Source organism: Hibiscus syriacus, unplaced genomic scaffold, assembly GCF_006381635.1.
Source record: "Hibiscus syriacus cultivar Baekdansim isolate YM2019G1 unplaced genomic scaffold, ASM638163v2 tig00001728_pilon, whole genome shotgun sequence".
Classification (NCBI taxonomy): domain Eukaryota; kingdom Viridiplantae; phylum Streptophyta; class Magnoliopsida; order Malvales; family Malvaceae; genus Hibiscus; species Hibiscus syriacus.
In genome coordinates this window covers 1371800-1393607 of record NW_024061884.1, presented here as the reverse complement: position 1 = coordinate 1393607, position 21808 = coordinate 1371800, and the positions used below count along the sequence as shown (strand labels likewise).

At 33.5% G+C, this 21808-nt stretch overlaps 1 protein-coding gene across 1 annotated transcript in view; it reads right to left on the bottom strand.

The window, feature by feature from the left end:
• Positions 1-20866, bottom strand: part of LOC120132556 (formin-like protein 17) — a 36218-nt gene extending 15352 nt beyond the window's left edge. The window contains 1 exon segment of the mRNA XM_039149301.1: positions 20617-20866. Within this exon segment, the coding sequence (XP_039005232.1) occupies positions 20617-20866 (250 nt within the window).
• Positions 20867-21808: the final 942 nt, after the last annotated feature.

Here is a 21808-nt window from a genome sequence, read left to right as displayed (position 1 = left end):
CAAAGGAGTGTCAGGAGGTGGTCCTGGAATTGAAGGTATATTACCATTACTTATTGAGTTTTCTCTAGATAATCCAATAGAAGCTGGAGGAGGTGGAATGGGTGGACAAGTGGACCAGGACCAGGAAGAGGGGGTAGCAGTGGCATTGAGGATGAACTAGTAAGGGGAGGTGGGGAGGAGGTCCTGATGTCCAAGGTTGGGGTGAAGAAATTGAGCAGGTAGCCATGTTTGAGGAATCATCATTGGAAGGGATGGAGGAGGGAAAGTGTAACATCCCAAAAATCGGGCTAATGACTAAAACGTAAGTTTTTAAAACTTGGTGATCAATTTCAAAAAATTGAAAAGTTTAGGGATTTATTAGAATATTTTGTGAAGGATTATTTAGTAAATATTGAATGAAGTAAGGGTAAATTGGTCTTTTCGAAGGAAAGATTTTTATCTTCCCTTTAGAGGGGATTTATTCACGTGGAGAAAGGAAGAAATGATAAAAGAAAAGTTTGGAAACCATTGTTATCTTCTCCTTCTTTGCCGTGAGCTCCATTTAAAAGGTGAGTCTTGGTAAGCTGGTTATTTCTTGAGTTTTAAGTTTAGTTATGATTTTTGGAGTGTTAAGAAAGCATAAGGAAATATTATAGTGGTTTAAAACTCAAAGGTGGATAAGTTATAAAAGATTATATAAAGAGTTTTTAAGTGAATTGTTAATTGAGAGGTTGTAAATAAATTTTGAGGCTAAAGTTGACTTGTCATGAGCTAAAATAAGAAATTCAAAGTGTTAGAACTGAATTTGGAACATGTTGATAAATTGATACGATTATTGAATTCAAGTGAGTATGTGGGATATTGGATATCAGGATGAGTTAAAATGATATAAGTTGATTTGAGTAAGTTTAGTTAAGTTTAAAGGATTAAAAGGAGGTTAGAGAAGAAGAGTTAAGTGAGTTTGGTTGATATACGAAATGGAAATAGAAATTATGGGCATGGAGTATTAGTACTAGAAGAAAAAATACCGATACTTCAAGGCAAAAATCAGTTGAATTCAAAGGGTAGTATCGATACTGGTTGCGTAAGGTATTGATACTGAATAGGGAGTATCGATACCAAGGGTATAATATCGATACCATTTCCAAAATAATTCTCCAGAATATTAAAATGGTATCGGTACTGAAGAGGGTATCGATACCACATAAGGAAAGTATCAGTATTGTAGTGGGAGTACCGATACTATTGAGCATGAAATAATAAATTAAGTGTTTCTTTTAGCTTAATTTATGATGATTGGTTATAAGTGATTAGAATTAAGATATTCATATCGATTATATATATCGTGTAGATATCGAATGAAAAAAGTATCGGATGAGTCAATAAGATAAGATTGATCGAGAAAGAGATAAATGTATTGCCGGGACTAGTGAGGCTAAGGTGAGTGCATGCTATTGTGTATATGGCAGTATGGAAATATGACTCGTAATGAGTTTGTTTCCAATATTTGATTGCATGAATCTATGAATGTTAGTATGTGTTTGATATGATTATTATGTACGCATGAGTACATGAATAGAGTCATAGGTGTCATATGTTATTGTATGTGCTATATAGTAACTATATGAATACATGTATGTGTGATAACTATGTGTTATATGTTATTTTGTGTGTGATAAGGATATAGGTAATTATATGATAACAATGTATAAATTATATGAATTAGATTTAGGTGATTAAATGAAAAGTGAGAAAAACTAGGTAGAGTTAACCTATATGATAATATGAGAATAGAATATAAGTTAGGAGATATTCACATAAATGAGTATACGAACATGTCAGATAAGCTATATAGGGAGGTCTATATGTTTAAATGAAACTATGATCTAAAACTTATTAGATTTCTATGTGATATGAGGTATAGTACAATGATCCAAGAAATCATATGAGAATGTTATAGGAACTAGGTGATAATAAGTTATGAGAATATATGTCTGTGTGACAAGCTATGTGAAACTGAACTAAGGGAATATAAGAAATTAAAATATGAGAAATATTATATAGTGATTATGTGAAACTAGGATATAAGCTATATGACATTGATATATTGACTATATGAAAAGGAGTACATGATTGTGTAACAGTTTATAGGAATTGGTATAATGAAATTATATAAATAAGTGAAAAAGTAAAATAAGCTATGTGATGTTGACATAAACTATTTTATGAACTAGTGATATAAGATATGTAAAACTGAATTGTGTACATATATGAAACTGTGGTATAAACTATGTGATGAGAAGTTATATGTTATATGATTTATGCGATAATAGGAGAATGTGACATAAGCTATACGATAATATATAATTGATTTCATTAACATGTGATATAAATTACGTGTCAAGGAATTATGTGACTATATGTCTATGTGATATGTAACTATATATGCTACATGATATATGTGATCATAAGAGAACAAAGTATAAGCTATATTATATGATATAAGTGATTTCATGAGAAATGATATGAACTCTATGAGTAGATGTATATATGATGATTTGGTTGACTATATGAATATGTGATAACAAGAGAAATTGATATAAGTTATGAGACTATATGAAAATGTTACATGAGCTATGTGATAAGAAACTATGAGATTATATACCTATGTGATATGAGTTATAAGATTTATGATAAATGGTAAAGCCCATGTTAGGTGATAAGAGAGCTAGGGGTATAGTTGGCATGCCAAGAGTCGAGGGTTATACGTGGTCCTTTGGGACATTTCTACTCAGTGGAAATTTATACGAGCTATGGTGACAACATTTGTTCACAACCTTAATGTACTTGCATATCTTTAGTTCTCACAAGTGTACCATGGGCAAATGAAAGACATAACATACTAAACCTTGTGTGATTGTTATGTGTGTTTTTGGGGGAAATGTGTTATATGAATTGTATAAATGGATAAGTAAAAGATTATATGATAAATGGTATTAATGATAAAAATATTGATAATGATAACATATGTATGCATTTTGTTATATGTAATATTATATGATTTTGTATGATAGGATGATATGAAATGTTCTGGTATTGTTACGTATTCAAGTTTCCATTTATACGTTTTATATGTCTCACTAAGTCAATGACTTAGTGTGTGAGTGTTTCACACGTAGTTTCCAAGAAACAAAAAGAGGAGTAATGATAGACTAGTCACGTCAGCTTCTCCTTTCCAAATATCAGATCATAAAAGTATTTGAATAGTATGTATTTTGATATAAGGAATGTAGTTGGCATGTAAATAAAAGATTTGAATTGTATACACTCTGATAAGTTTTGTAAATTTTTTGAATTATTGTATGTAAATAATTTCAATTTTAATGTTAATGAAAGTTTAAAATTTTCAACGATTTAGTAAGAGCAAATGTTTTGAGAATGGTTAATGTGACACCTCGGATTCGTATCCGGGTCGGGTACGGATGGGGTGTTATATTTAATAGTATCAAGCTAAGGTTTAGCTGATTTTAGGCATAAATCCAAGGCAAATGAGTTTTGAAACATGTACATGCTAACAAAAAGAAAAACTTATGATCTGATAGTGTAAGGAGTGTGCTTTCTTGTTAATAGAATATGATTGTTAGGTTATATTAGATGCATGATTATGAAAGCTTTCGAAGTAAAGCGAAAGGTGATAGACCTGATGGTGGTAGCAATTCACCTGCCCTGGCCAGACATAATGAAAAGCAGGCACCTCAAGAAGTGCCTGTATAAGATCAATGATCGTTTTTAAGAGGTTGTAAACTAGTTAGAATAGTGTTAGAGGGTCTTCATTGTTCTGAAGTGGAATAGTTTCTTTGGTATGCGGGCAAGTTAGAGTATCATGGATAAATGTCATCATGAGAATGTTAAAAGATCAAGTGATATGGTTATTGTTTTTAGCAGAGTTCAAGAATGAGTACATAGGTGATCAGTTCATAAGACAAATGAAGTTATAATTTTTGAGTTAGATCAAAGGAATTGCATCGTGTATTAGTAAGAGTTCGAGTTTGATAAATTGAGTAAATTACTGTTGAGTTAGTTTCTACAGAAAATAATGTATGTGATTGGTTTGTGGAGAGCTTGTGCCCTAGATTAAAAGAGTGTTATTGGTTTTGGAACTGTTCCCTTTTCAAGAAGTGGTAAATCGTGCTAAAGCCCTAGAAAGAGCTTAGAAGGAATAAGAGAATTGGTGTTTCATAGAATTCAATATTATCAAAGAGAGAGAGATTCTGGTTTTCAACTTCAAACTTGATCTGAATTAGTTGTATTCCCTGTCGGAAGATTAAATCTGATGATAGCCAGACATACTCAAGTGGTAGGGTATGGTATTGGAAGATTAAATAAGGAGTTAAGAATGGTTAATTGATATGAAGTTAAGTTTAAGAATGAACTTGGTGAATTGGATTAAAAGTTTTGTTAGAAATTATGAAAAGTAAAGTACAAGAAGTATTTTAAATGGATTCAGTGAGTATTTGATTATGGTATTTGATTAATTAAGTGGGAAAAATGTAAGTATAAGAAATGGTAAAGAATAAGGTTTTGTGTAAGTGGTGTGAATTAGCAAAGTTATGAAAGGTGATAAAGATTGGTAATCAGAGATAAGTATGAGTGATATGAAAAGAGTATGGGAGCATAAAGGAAAAGATATGACCTATGTTACAAGGAGATTTTGATTTGGGAAGGAATAAATAGATAAGTAAATTAAATGATGGAGTTTAAAAGGTCAAGTATGACATGGATTATATTGAAGTGAGGTGAATATTTCTTGGATAAGTAAGTAATGTTATATGAAAAGATTGTTTGATTTCATGAAGTATATGTCTTAAGTATATCTAAGAAAGATTTAAAGTTACCTCAAAGTTATGGAAATCTTTAAACAAGGTCTCGGGAATTTGAATGGATGGTAGTAGTTATATCCAAGCATAGACAAATAGTTAATATAAGTATAATATTTTGGTTTTTCAAAGGTTAGAGGAATGTGAGTGTAATAGAGTTATTAGATTTGAAGATAATATCAAGTAGAGCTAATCAAGTATGAGGTGGATTTAGATATGATTGTGTATCTGGGTTATGTAGAAGTGATATAGTCAAGGATATAAGGATGTGTATATCTCAAGAAAGCTAAAGATGTAGTAGAAAAGTTTGAGATAATAAAAAGAATATGTGTATTGTAATTCAAATAAGGATTGTAGAATAGTAAAGGCTTTGTGAATGTTATAAAGCAATTAGAGAATGATGAAAGAAATCAATTGATTCATGATTTTGAGTGTCAAGGATTGGGGTTATTGTCTACATGGTGAAGGACAGTATATGGATTTATAAAGGTTAAATTTAGGTGAAGAATTGAAGAAGCGAAAAGACAAGTCTATTAATGATAAACGTGAAATTAAAGTAAATGAATCAATATGTAACTTTAGAAGATTTGTGTAATCAGTGTTTTCCATCTCTTTGTGTAGTGAAAATTCGAGGACGAATTTTCTTAAGGGGGAGATTTGTAACATCCCAAAAATCGGGCTAGTAACTAAAACGTATGTTTTAAAACTTGGTATCAATTTTGAAAAATTGAAAAGTTCAGGGATTTATTGGGAATATTTTGTGAAGGATTGCTTAGTAAATATTGAATGAAGTAAGGACAAATTTGTCTTTTCTAAGGAAAGATTTTAATCTTCCCTTTATAAGGGATTTATTCACATGGAGAAAGGAAGAATGGGTAAAAGAGAAGTCTGTAAACCATTGTTATCTTCTCATTCGTTGCCGTGAGCTCCATTTAAATGGTGAGTCTTGGTAAGCTGGTTATTTCTTGAGTTTTAAGTTTAGTTTTGATTCTTGGAGTGTTAAGAAAGCTTAAGGAAATATTTAAGTGATTTAAAACTCAAAGTTGGATAAGTTATGAAAGATTAAATATAAAGAGTTTTTAAGTGAATTGTTAATTGATAGGTTGTAAATGAATTTTGAGGCTAAATTTGACTTGTCATGAGCTGAAATAAGAAATTCAAAGTGTTAGAACTAAATTTTGAACATGTTGATAAATTGATATGATTATTGAATTCAAGTGAGTATGTGAGATATTGGATATCAGGATGAATTTAAATGATATAAGTTGATTTGAATAAGTGTAGTTAAGTTTAAAGGGTTAAAAGGAGGTTATAGAAAAAGAATTAAGTGAGTTTTGGTTTATTTACGAAATGGAGAAATTTTGGGCATGGAATATCGGTACTGGAAGAACAACATCGATACTTCAAGGAAAAAATCAGTTGAATTCAAAGGGTAGTATCAATACTGGTTGAGTAAGGTATCGATACTGAATAGGGAGTATCGATACCAAGGGTATAGTATCGATACCATTTCCAAGATAATTCTCCAGAATATTAAAATGGTATCGGTACTGAAGGGGGTATCGATACCATATAAGGAAAGTATCGGTACTGCAGTGGGAGTACCGATATTATTGAGCATGAAATGATAAATTAAGTGTTTCTTTTTGCTTAATTTATGATGATTGGTTATAAGTGATTAGAATTAAGATATTCATATCGATTATATGTATCATGTAGATATCGAACGAAGCAAGTACCGAATGAGTCAATAAGATAAGATTGATTGAGAAAGAGATAAATGTATTGCTGGGACTAGTGAGGCTAAGGTGAGAGCATGTTATTGTGTATATGGAGATATAGATATATGACTCGCAATGAGCATGTTTCCAATATTTGATTGCATGAGTCTATGAATGTTAGTATGTGCTTGATATGATTATTATGTATGCATGAGTACATGAATTGAGCCATAGGTGTCATATGTTATTGTATGTGCTATATAGTAACTATATGAATACATGTATGTGTGATAACTATGTTGTTTTGTGTGATAAGGTTATAGGTAATTATATGATAACAATGTATAAATTATATGAATTAGATTTAGGCGATTAAATGAAAAGTGAGATAAACTAAGTAGGGTTGACCTATATGATAATATGAGAATAGAATATAAGTTAGGAGATATTGACATAAATTAGTATACGAACATGTCAGATAAGCTATATAGGGAGGTTTATATGTTTAAATGAAACTATGATCTAAAACTTATTAGGTTTGTATGTGATATGAGGTATAGTACAAAGATCCAAAAAATCATATGAGAATGTTATAGAAACTAGGTGATAATAAGTTATAAGAATATATGTCTATGTGACAATCTATGTGAAACTGAACTAAGGGGATATAAGAAACTAGTATATAAGAAATATGATATAGTGATTATGTAAAACTAGGATATAAGCTATATTACATTGATATATGAACTATATGAAAAGGAGTACATGATTGTGTAATAATTTATAAGAATTGGTATAATGAAATTATATGAATAAGTGAAAAAGTAAAATAAGCTATGTGATGTTGACATAAACTATTATATGAACCAGTGATATAAGAAATGTAAAACTGAATTGTGTACATATATGAAACTGTGGTATAAACTATATGATGAGGAGTTATATGTTATATGATTTATATGACAATAGGAGAATGTGACATAAGCTATACAATAAGATATAATTGATTACATTAACATGTGATATAAGTTACATGTCAAGGAATTATGTGACTATATGTCTATGTGATATGTAACTATATATGCTACATGATATATGTGATCATAAGAGAACAAAGTATAAGCTATATTATATGATATAAGTGATTTCATGAGAAATGATATAAGCTCTATGAGTATATGTATATGTGATGATTTGGTTGACTATGTGAATATGTGATAACAAGAGAAAGTGATATAAGCTATGAGACTATACGAAAATGTTACATGAGCTATGTGATAAGAAACTATGAGATTATATACCTATGTTATATGAGTTGTAACACCTATCTTCCGTATACCCATACATATACGAGTTACAGATGTCACATCATTTGTAAAACAATTCCCATTTGAAAATCTGTAAATTTTTTGTTTTATTTTATAAAACCATTAGAATTTATTTATGATTAAAACATACATTACTTACATATACACCTAAAAAGAAATGTTCCACATTTTACCATTTTACAATAGTTTAATTCAAAGGTTTTACAGAGCGGTTTTTACTAAACATATTACATGCCAATTAAAATATATCAAAAGTAGACAGGTATGTCATACTGTTACTGAATTAGGTGACTCTGACTTGATGTCTGATGATATTCTCACTTAACTGGTATTCAACCTATGCGTGACATGAACACACGTTAAGTGTTACTTAGTGAGGCATACATAATCATAAGAAACTTATAAACATAATACAAGGTAACAATTCTAATATCGAGTAATTCTTTACAATTTATTGTAAACCTTATAACTCTTTACCATTGGTTCTTTTATGGTCCTTTAACCTCTTTCTATTCATGTTCATTTATTAGAGTGCACTATTAGTGCCTATACGAGAATTAATCAACCCATGATGAATTTCGTGGGTTGCACACATATTTCATGTACGGTGATTCATCAACTCATGATGAATTATGTGAATATGCAAACAAAGTGCATGTACGGTGACTCATCAACTCATGATGAATTCCGTGAATATGTACACAAAGTGCATGCACGGTGATTCATCAACTCATGATAAATTCCGTGAATATGCACACAAAGTGCCTGTACGGTGATTCATCAACTCATGATGAATTCCGTGAATATGCACACAGAGTGCCTGTAGTACACATAGTACTGATATATCGATGCAATATATATATTTTAACAACATATCATTATAACCCTTACTATATAAATAAATGCACTCACCTGACTATCCTTGCTATGTGTCCAAAAGGTAGGGCTGATTATTCTGGTACTTTGTCTTTGCCCTTAGTTTTGCTTGATTCGGGAGCTTGGTTCCAATATACTCAAGCAATCCATAAAGATATATATCATACTCAATGTTAGAATATTTTCTAACAATTATAATTAAACAATACTCAAAAGAACATATCAACTTTCTATACCAATATCAACCTATTTTTAACATTTTTATATACATAGTATCAATTATACTACCCTGATACTGATACTTCTATACTATGGTACTGATACTCCGTTTGGGTATTGATACCAAAAATAGGTTAAATGTTGCCAGGTATCGATAACCTTACCATGGTATCAATACTACCTTACTATGGTACCGATACCCCTACCGGTATCGATACCAAAATTAGATTCGATGTTTCTAGGTATCGATACCCTTTACTATGGTATCAATACTACCTAATAGGTATCGATACTGATTGAATCAGTATCGGTACTACTCATCTAATTTATCTCATTTTAGCCTATAGTATTGATACTGCTAAATCGGTACTATTCTTAGCAGTACCAATACCCTTGCCCAAAATTTCCAGTTTTTAACTCGATTTTCATCCCAATGTGGTCAATTCTTGTTATAATTACCCTATACAATACTATTAAACTCTTCTTTAACTATCCATACTAACATTCCTTCATTTAACCTCTTAGAACGTCTAAAATCTAAGAATCAAACTGCTTTTTCTAATGTGTTCTTTATCCCATCTAATACTTCTAATCTCTCATTTACCTCATTGGCATGTCAAATCTACCAATAAACCTCAATAAACACCAATATACTAACATATAATTTAAAAACCCATTTTCTAAAATCTCTAATATTTCTCCATTTCTTAGTTTTAATCTCATTAAATCATTCTTTAAGCTTCTATCATACTCAAAGCTTCAATAACCAACCATAAACGAAAGGATAAACTATCCATATGAAATCTTACCTTTGAGCTGGGGAGAGGAGCTTTCTAGGGGAAGAAGGAAGCAAAGAAGAAAAGCTTTTGTGTAACCTAACTCCCCTTTTCCCCCTTTCTTTAATACCTTATTAAAATACATTTTAACTATTTTTTCATGCAAAAGACTAAAATACCCTTTTAATAATCCATAGTCATAATTTAGTCTAACTATTGATCCTACTAATTCTCATCTTTAATCATTTAATCAAATATATCCCCATATTTTAAAATACTTTCAATAAAGTCCCTAATTCAACAATTGGGACATTACAATTCTTCCCCTTAAGAAATTTCGTCCTTGAATTTTGAAGAAGTACCTGAATCAAAGAGATGTGGAAACTGCTTTATTATATCCTCATCTCTTTCCCAAGTAGCCTCTTCAACCTTATGATTCTGCCAAAGCAGTTTAACCAATGGAATCTGTTTGTTACGTAATTCTGTGGTTTCTTTAGCCAAAATCTGAATTGGTTTTTCCTCATAAGTCAAATCTGTTCGGATCTCTATTTCTTTAGGAATGATAACATACGAGGGATCTGATCTGTACCTCCTAAGCATCGATACATGAAAAACATTGTGAATCTTGTCCATATCCAGAGGAAAAGCAAACTGATAAGCTACGGGTCCAACCCTTTTTAATATCTCATACGGTCCAATGAACATCGGACTCAACTTTCCTTTTCGCCCAAAACGTAACACTTTTTTCCAAAGCGATACTCTAAAAAATACTTTATCTCCCTCGTGGTATTCTGTTTCTTTTCTTTTCAAATCCGCATAGGACTTCTGTTGATCCAAGGCTATATTTAGATTACTCTGAATAATATTTACTTTATCCTTCATATCTTTTATCAAATCCGGACCAACCAATTCCCGATCTTTCAGTTCAAACCAATTTAATGGTGTTCTGCATTTTCTCCCATAAAGAGCTTCATACGGGGCCATCTTAATATTGGATTGATAACTATTATTATACAAAAATTCTGCTAAAGGCAAATACCTTTCCCAAGATCCTTTAAATTCAATCACACATGCCTTAAGCATATCCTCTAGTATCTGAATAGCTCTCTCTGAATGCCCACCTGTCTGGGGATGAAAAACTGTACTAAAGTTCAGTTGAGTACCCAATGCCTCATGTAAAGACTTCCAAAATCTTGAAGTAAACATGGGGTCTCGATCGGACACTATCGATATCGGAACTTCGTGAAGTCTGACTATCTCTTTTATATACAGCTTAACATAGTTATTCATTGGGTAGTCTACTCGAACTGGAATGAAATGAGCAGTCTTGGTCAATCTGTCTACAATTACCCAGATCTAGTCCTTTTTACCTGGTTACAACGGTAGCCCTGAAACAATATCCATCGTGACTCACTCTTACTTCCACTCAGGAGTGGATATTGGCTGAAGTAACCCGAATGTCACTTGATGTTCAACTTTCACTTGCTGACATGTCAAACATTTGGCAACAAACTCTGTGACAACTCTTTTTATGCCAGGCCACCAGTAACGACTTTTCAAATCCTGGTACATCTTATTTCCACCTGGGTGCATCGTCAAAGGGCTATAATGTGCTTTACCAATAATATTTTTCCTCAATACATCATCATCAGGAATGAAAAGTCTTTCTCGATAATATAAGAATCCACTATCCCTAATTTCGAAATCCTTGGCTTCTCTTTTTTCCACTTGCACCATCTCATTAAGAATTTCTTATCTCTATCTTGCATCTCTCTAACCCGCTCCAAAAACATCGACCTTAACTTTAATTTGGCAATCAAAGAGCCATATTCTTTTAAGTACATACATACATCTAAATCCCTTAAGGCTGCAAACTTCTTTCGACTGAGCGCATCTGCTACCACATTAGCCTTTCCCAGATGATAATCAATGACCAAATCATAATCCTTTAGGAGCTCAATCCATTTTCTCTGCCTTAAGTTCAGTTCTTTTTGAGTTAACAAACACTTTAGACTTTTATGGTCTGTGTAAACATGGAAACGCTCATCGTACAAATAATGGCACCATATTTTCAAAGCAAACAATACTACCGCCAATTCCAAATATGAGTTGGGTAATTTCTCTCATGATTCTTCACCTGCCTAGAAGCATAGGCCATGACTTTACTCTCTTGCATCAGTATACATCACAATCCATTATGGGATGCATCATTGTAAACAACATACTCTTTACCCGACTCAAGTTGCACGAGAACTGGAGCCTCAGTTACTATTCTTTTTAGCATTTCAAAACTTTCCTGGCATCTTTCTGTAAAAAAAAAGGCATATCCTTCTGCAACAACTGAGTTAGCGGCAGAGCTAACATCAGATTTTTTTTCTTCATAAAATGCCTATAATAACCATTGAGCCCCAAGAAACTCCAAACTTCAGAAATATTCTTTGGGGGTTCCCAATCCACTATAGCTTGAATCTTTTTGGGATCCACTCTTATACCTTCTATAGAGACTATATGACCGAGGAAAGCAATCTCTGTTAACCAAAAATCACATTTGGACAGTTTCACATATAACTTCTTTTCACGAAGTATCTGAAGCACCACCCAAAGATGAGTATCTTGTTCCTCCCTTGACTTGGAATATACCAAAATATCATCTATGAACACTACCATGAACTGATTTAAGTAAGGTTGAAATACTTTGTTCATCAAATCCATAAATGCTGCAGGAGCATTCGTTAATCCAAATGACATTACTACAAATTCATAATGTCCGTACCGAGTCCGAAAAGCTGCCTTGGAAATATCCTCCTTTTCAATCCTTAACTGATGGTACCCCGACCTCAGATCTATCTTAGAGAATATTACTGTTCCTTTTAACTGATCAAACATGCCATCAATCCTCGGAAGAGGATACTTGTTCTTTATCGTTACCTTGTTTAATTGATGATACATAGACGCATAGACCCATCATTCTTTTTCACGAATAACACAGGTGCTCCCCAAGGTGAAACACAGGGTCGGACGAATCCCTTATCAAGTAGCTCCTACAATTGTGCTTTTAGTTCCCTTAACTCTAATGGAGCAATTCTATACAGATCCATATAAACAGGTTCGATACCCGGGTAAACCTCAATTTTAAATTATACTTCATGATCCAGAGGTAAACTCGCTAACTCCTCTGGAAAAACCTTTGGAAACTCCCTAACTTTAGGGATATCCTGTAATCTCACTTCCGGCTTTCGAGTGTCTATCACATTAGCTAGAAAAGCTATGCTTCTTTTGACATCATTCTCTTGGTGGTTAAAGCCGATATCACATTGGACAGGGATTTTTCCCTCTCACCTACCACCACAGTTTTAAAGCCTTCCCCATCCTTTAGGAATAATCGCTTCCGACGAAAATCTACCCATCCATGATGTGGAGACAACCAACTCATGCCCAAAATAATTTCAAACTCATCAAAGGGAAACTCCATCAAATTTGCCAATAATACTACCCCTTGAATTTTAATTGGATATTTTCTATACACCCTAGTCACCCGTGCACTTTGACCCATAGGACTTATCGCTATCATTTAACTACTAATTGGTTCTAAAAGAATTCCTCTATTTCTAATTAGCTTTGTACTAATATATGAATGTGAAGAACCAGGTTCAACTAGAACAAAAATAGGCTCATCAGAAATGTGAAATGTATCTATTATGACTTCCGGATCATCCCTATCTTCATTGGTCTTTATATTATAAACTCGAGCCACTCCTGAGTCTCTTATCTCTGACTAGACCCATATTGACTCCCTGATCGTCCTCTTCCTCAGCTTCTACTTGATGCGGCTACCGATCTCTCAGTTTGTGCTGATCTGTCCCTTGACTTTTGTGGACAGTTCCTAGCATAGTGACCGCTTCTACAAAAATAAAACAAGCACCATAAAGAACTCTACAAGTTCCCCAGTGGAATCTGCCATATATCTGACATTGATTATTTCTTTCTCCAAAAGCTCTACCCAATCTTGTAGTAGAAGAATAGGACTACTTAGACTTTTGTACAGCTGCATCATCCACTCTATCAGTATATCGGGAACATGAGCCTTTACCTCTCTTAGTATGAGACATAGATGATTAAATCCCAATATTGTTTCCTGACTGTAAACTCAGCTCTGCTGCCAATGTCTCCTCTTAAGCTCTTTCAATTGCCTTAGCTCTATTTATCACCTTCTGTAGACTAGGAAAACTTAAGGCCAACATCATCTCTTTCAGTTTTGGCCTCAGTCCCTCAATAAACCAATCCCGTCGAGCTATTGTTAAAGTATGCCCAAAGACCAATCATATGATGATTGTAATAATATTTATTTACCGATTTTATTGAATAAAGGCATTGCCAATATTATTTTCAGTCATATATATGTGTTTAACATAAACTAAAAGATAATAAAGTCCATATAATAACATTATTAAAAGATCCATAGTCAAGTATTATTATGGGAATAGACAATAATAATACGCTTAAGACTAACATTTTATTGATTGATGACAAGGAGTTGTCATTAACATAGAGATGTCAGAATTGATACATGATTATATTGTTAGAGAACAATATATTGGATTGACCCATCATGAGCATATGTCTTGGATTATTATGTAACAATCATAACATTGCTCATGGCGATGACTATATGTATGATCCTCAGACTTGAGATCAATGTCATCTCAACATATATTGTTGTATGTTTTGATAGAGTTAAACATACTCCGTAACTGGTTGCACTATAAAGACTGTTATTGAATATATATCGATATATGTAGTGGGATGTATATGGTTAAGATAGGATTTGTCATGCCTACATAATAGGAAATATATCACAAGCCGCTTGATTGAGTGAGACTAGAAATGCATGGCCATGCTCGAATAAGTTGATATGTGATATCACAAATTATTCGTTAATTATAGTCTACTCTAGATATCAAGAAACAATAGATGGGCTATACAAGTGTGAGTATTCTAAGACTTGTGCCTATTCTAGATATAAAGGAAAAAAAAATGCAATACATAAAAGAGTTAATCACAAAGATGATATGTCGATCAAAATTTCTTATAACTTAGGTGACAATGATATATTGCTAGATGTCACTCATTGTATGTAATATTAGAATTATTATAATAATTACTACTAACGTTACAAGAACCTACAGGGTCACACCTTAGGATTGAAATGAGTAAAGATGTGCAATTTATTGTACGTTACTAAAATATATCTAGAGCTAAGATATGTATATTTGATATACATATGAATTTAATTATCCCGAATATAGTAAGTAAGCATTAAAAGAATGTAATTTAGATTACAACTCTTTTAATTGATATATATAATTTGGAGGCTTATGATTCGAACCGTTTGTGATCACCACTTCCCGCTGATGTCTTTTTTGTTTTTCAAGGAACCCATTGTAAGTATTCGTATCCTTTCCTCCCCATATCAGTTTTACGTACATGGATCGCTGGTGAGACCATCGAGTTTTTTTTCGCTACGCCGTGGGGTGTGCTGACAATCCCAATAGTGTTGTTAGAGCCACTTGTACGATTTGAATTCAGGTTAAATTCTTGGTTGATGCGATATGTTCTATCTTGGCACACAAAATCTATCTTGGTTAAACGTGAAGAATAAGCAAGCGATATTCACCGATTGAGATATTGGTAATAACTTAGCTAGGTTATTCTAATACGATTAGAAACCTAGACGTTAAATATTTGGATAAGTCATGAGATGAATTGAACAGGAGTTGTTCACCAAAAGGAGGAGTTACATGAGATGTAACTAGTAAAGTGTTACTTACGTAAATAATCACTATCCTAAAAGAAAAGCCAAAGCTGATTTAGGAAATTGATGTACTATGGATCATCACCCACTAGAAAAATTTTCGTTGAATTTTTCTAAATTAAAACAGAGAGTGTTTTTAATTTTGAATAAAATAGTAGGAGTAATTTGTAAATAAAGACCTATTTATAAATTTTAATTCAGTAAATTTACTTACTTTAATATTTCCATTGTTGTAGATTTAATGGCATACAACACTTTATCACTGCGATCACTCCTTGAGAAGGATAAACTTAATGGCATAAACTTGCTTAACTGATTTCGTAATTTGAGAATTGTTCTCAAACAGGAAAGGAAGAAATATGTCATTGAAGAACCTCTTCTTGATGAACCGACAACTAATGCTTCAAGAGCTGACAAAGACAAATTCAAGAAACATATGGATGATATGTTAGATGTTGGATATCTAATGCTTGCCACCATGACTCATGAGCTTCAGAAGCAAAATGAGGACATGGTTGCATATGAGATGATTCAAAATCTCAAAGAAATATATGAATTGAAAGCACGTCAAGAGAGATATGAGACCTCTAAACTCTTTTTCAATGCAAAATGGCAGAGGGAACTCATGTAGGAGCTCATGTCATCAAGATGATGGGCTACATCCAAACGTTGGAAAATTGGGATTTCCTCTCAAAGATGAATTGGCTACCGATGTTATCCTGCAATCGTTTCCATATAGCTTTAGCCAATCTTAATTTCAACATGAATGAAATTAACATGACTTTGCCACAATTACTCGGCATGTTACGAACTGCTGAAAGTAACATGAAAAAGGTTGGACCTAAGCCCATTCTGATGGTCCACAAGGACAAAAGAAAGGGAAAGAAAAAGGTAATGGCAAAGTCTAAGGGCAATGGTAAGGCCAAACCGAAAGGGAAAATTGCATTGAAATCCAAAGGGGAGTTAACAAGGAAGGAAAATGTTTCTATTGCGATAAGACCAGACACTGGAAGAGAAACTGCCCTGTTTACCTTGAAGAGGTCAAGAAGGCAAAAGCAAACGGAACGTTTGTTTCAGGTATTTATGTTATTGATGTAAATTTGTCAACATCTACTTCTTGGGTATTAGATACCGATTATGGTTCTCATATTTGTACTTCCATACAGGGACTGCAAAAGAGAAGGAATCTGGCTAAAGGAGACGTATACCTACGAGTGGGAAATGGAGCAAGAGTTGCTGCATTAGCTATAGGGACATATGTTTTATCTTTGCCTAGTGGACTTGATTTAAATTTAGAGGATTGTTATTTTGTGCCTAGTTTGACTAAGAACATTATTTCTATTTCTTGTTTGGACAGGATTGGTTTTGAGATTATTATTAAGAATAATTATTGTTATTTTTATCTCGATAATGTTTTTATGGTTCGGCACAATTGGTTAATGGTCTCTATATTTTGGATCAAGAAAACACCATTTATAACATAAATACTAAGAGATCAAAAACAAATGACTCGAATCAAACTTATCTTTGGCATTGTTGTTTAGGCCATATAAGTGAGAAACGCATATCAAAACTCCATAAAGATGGATTCTTAGATTCATTTTTTTCGAACAATATTATGTATGTGAATCTTGCTTGTTAGGAAAAATGACTAAAGCTCCTTTTAATAGTAAAGGTGAGTGAGCAAGTGATTTATTGGGGTTAATACATAGTGATGTATGTGGACCGAAGAAAACACAAGCCCGAGGTGGATTCCATTACTTCAATACTTTCACCGATGACTTCAGTCGGTATGGGTATATTTATCTTATGCACCATAAATCTGAATCCCTTGAAAAGTTTAAGGAATTTAAAAATGAATTACAAAATCAAAAGGTAAGAGTATTAAGGAACTTCGATCTGATCAAGGTGGATAATACTTAAGCATAGAGTTTGATCAACTCCTGAAAGAATGTGGGATTGTCTCACAACTTACACCGCCTGGTATACCACAATGGAATGAAGTTTTTGAAAGAAGGAATCAAACACTGTTAGACATGGTTCGATCGATGATGAGTCATAGTGATATTTCAACTTTATTTTGGGGACATGAACGTGAAATAACCGCTTTCACACTAAATCGTATTCCATCTAAATTGGTTCAAAAGACACCATACGAGATATAGACTGGGAAACATCTTAGTATGTCTTTTTATAAAGATTTGGGGTTGTGAAGCTTATGTAATACATTAGATGTCTAGAAAGCTCGAACCTAAATCTCATAAGTGTGTATTTGTTGGATATACTAAAAAACTAAGGGATACTATTTCTTCAACCCTAATGAGAACAAAGTGTTTATTGCTTGAACATGAGTTTTCTCAAAAGAGAATTTATCTCAAAGAAAGGGAAGGGTAGAAATATTGAACTTGTAGAAGTTTAAGAACAACAAATCAATGAACCTGAAGTTTAGCATGTTTCACAAGTTGTTGAGGAGCATTCAACAGATTTAGAAACACAACCACTGCGTAGATCCACAAGAGAATGTCGTGCACCTGAGAGATTTGGATTTCTCGTTAATGCACATGGAGATGTTCTTTTTATGGATCAAGATGAGCCCAAGACTTATCAAGAGGCAATGTCTAGCCCAGACTATGAGAAATAGCTTGAAGCCATGAGATCTGAGATGGATTCCATGTCAGTAAACCAAGTATGGACTTTGGTTGAACCACTTGAAGGGGTCAAACCTATAGGGTGTAAATGGGTTTTCAAGAAGAAAACTGACATGGATGGTAATGTACAAACATAAAAGGGATGATTAGTCACTAAAGGTTTTCGACAAGTTCATGGTGTAGACTATGAAGAAACATTCTCCCCCATAGCTATGTTTAAGTCCATTCGGATTTTTCTCACAATAACTGCATTCCATGATTATGAAATCTGGCAAATGGAAGTCAAAACTGCTTTCCTTAATGGAAAACTTGAAGAGGATGTGTATATGACACAACCAGAAGGTTTTGTCATTCCAGGAAATGCTGGAAAGGTTTGTAAGCTATAGAGGTCTATTTATGAACTAAAGCAAGCTTCTCGAAGATGGAATCTTCGTTTCAATGATGCAATCAAAGAGTTTTGTTTTATCAGAAATGAAGATGAGCCTTGTGTTCATAAGAAGGCTAGTGGGAGCACTGTTTCTTTCCTAATCTTGTATGTAGACGACATACTCATCATAGGAAAAGATATACCTACTTTACAGTCAATTAAGACTTGGTTAGGTAGTTGTTTTTCTATAAAAGATTTGGGTGAGGCAGCATATATCTTAGGAGTTAAGATCTATAGAGATAGATCAAGAAGAATTCTAGGTCTAAGTCAAAGTACATATATAGATAAAGTGCTGAAAAGGTTCAGTATGGAAGAATCCAAGAAAATATTTTTGTCTATGAGACATGGCATTTCTCTTTCGAAGGAAATGTGTCCTTCAACTCCATAAGAAAGAGAACGGATGAATAAGATTACATATTCTTCGGCTATTGGTTATATCATTTATGCCATGATATGTACTCGACCTGATGTATTGTATGCTTTAAGCATGATGAGTTGATATCAAGCAAACCCTGGTGAAATTCACTGGGTTGCGGTTAAAAATATCCTTAAATACTTGAGAAGAACTAAGGATAAATTTCTTGTATATGGAGGGGATGAAGAGCTTAGTGTAAAAGGTTATACTAATGCCAGCTTTCAAACTGACAAGGATGACTCACGATCGTAATCGGATTTTGTATTTTGTCTTAATGGATGTGTTGTGAGCTGGAAAAGTTCGAAGCAAAACACAGTAGTTGATTCTACAATAGAGGCTGAATACATTGCAGCCAGTGAAGTAGCAAAAGAGGTTGTTTGGATCAAGAAGTTCATATTGGAATTAGGGGTTGTCCCAGCATATTAGATGATATAGAACTCCGTTGTGACAATAATGGAGCCATTGCACAAGCAAAGGAAGCCAAATCTCATCAACGATCCAAACATATTATTAGGCGCTTTCATCTCATTCGAGAGATCATAGATCGAGGAGATGTTGAAGTATGCAGAGTACACATGGATGACAACATTGTTGATCCATCGACAAAACCTCTTACACAACAGAGGCATGATCGTCACACCGAGTCACTCGGTATTAGATATGTGAGTGATTGGTCTTAGTGCTAGTGGGAGATTGTTAGAGTATGCCCAAAGACCAATCATATGATGATTGTAATAATACATTTATTTACTGATTTTATTGAATAAAGGCATTTCCAATATTATTTTCAGTTATATGTATGTGTTTAACATAAACTGAAAGATAATAAAGTCCATAAAATATCATTATTAAAAGATCCAAAGTAAATTATTATTATGGAAATGGACAATAATAATACGCTTAAGACTAACATGTTATTGATTGATGATAAGGAGTTGTCATTGACATAGAGATGTCAGGATTGAAATGAGCAAAGATGTACAATTTGTTGTACGTTACTAAAATATATCTAGTTAAGATATGTATATTTGATATACATATGAATTTAATTATCTCGAATATAGTAAGTAAGCATTAAAAGAATGTGATTTAGATTACAACTCTTTTAATTGATATATATAATTCGGAAAAATTAAATAAATTTTTAAATAAACATTAAAGATAGTAATTCTAATTATAAGTCTTTAATGTATATTTAATATGAATTAATTAAATAATATTTTATTTATTAATTCGAAATAACTTTAAAAACCCTAAGATGTTAGGGTAATTGATATATTTAAGGAGGTAAGGTCTAGTAGCCGTTTTTTTTACTTCAACCATTTTTCTCAAAACCGTTTTTGGAAAAAGAAAATTTTGCTCTCAATCGGGTGAACTAAGCAGAGGACGAGACATGTTTTCGTGGAGGCTTACGATTTGAACCGTTCGTGATCACCACTTCCCGCTGCTGTCATTGTTGTTTTTCAAGGAACCCATTGTAAGTATTCACATCCTTTCCTCCCGATTTTGGTTTTACATACTTGGATCACTGGTGAGACTGTCGAGTTTTGTTTCTGTTGCACCGCGAGGTCCGTCGATGGTCCCAACAGCTTTGTCATTAGGGACCACCTCAGTAGCATAACGACTAAGCTTGTTGTATTCATCTTCATATTCATGCACCACTCGATCGTCTTGTTTTAGGTTGAGAAACTTCAACAGCATTGATCTCATGAACTGTTCCCCGATATACTTGTTTTTAAACTCCTTTAGAAAGAACTGCCAGTTCACTTGCTCGGGTGACGCATACATTTTCGTGTTTGTCCATCATATAGGAGCTGAACCTCTGAGTAACGATACAACTCCTCTCAATTTTTCATGATCGGAGCACTGAAGGCTTTCAAAAATCATCATCACATCGTTCAACCATAAGTCTGCATCCCTAGGACCTTCACCTTTTTCTCCTTTAAACTCAGGAGCTCCCAAACTTCTCAACTCCTTCAGAACTTGCATTCGCAGTACTGGAGGAGCAAGGGAAGGCGGAGAAGGTTGGAACCTTGTCAAAATAGTGTCGAGAGCTTGCATAAAAGCTCCAACCTCTGGAACATGCATACTCTGAGGTACTGGAGCGCTGGCATTCTCAAGCGGAATCGGATGTTCACTATTCTCTTCATAGCTTTCACTACCCGATTCTTCTATACTCTCTCGACCAGCGGCCCTTCTCGAATTTGTAGAATGCTACATCTATCACAACATTCATAAGGATAATACCTAAGTGTCATCACGAATTTTTGTCCCCCCACTATCTTCATTATTTCACTAAAACACACCTAACTCTCCACTAAAATAAACCCACTCAACCCACTTAATCCACTACATCTACCACTACATGCAAGGAGGCCACCATAAAAAGAAAGAGAAGGGTCAGACACCAGGGGAGAAAACATGGGAAGGCAAATACGAGAGAGAGAAAAAAAAAGCTTCAGTGATTCTACCGGATTCTTGCCGGTGATCAAAATATTCGATTAACATTCCGAATGGTCAAAAGTTGCGCAAGACTATCACCAATCAATATTCTGAACGGTCAAAAGTTGCACGAGACCAGTACAAACAACATACTAAAAATTCAGGACAATCGGACGGTGGATGACGACATATCGAAGAAAATAAGCCGAACGGTTTTTTGGCTTTTTACCGACGATCGGGATATCCGATCAACATTCCAAATATTGAAAATTATGTCATGTCAACACG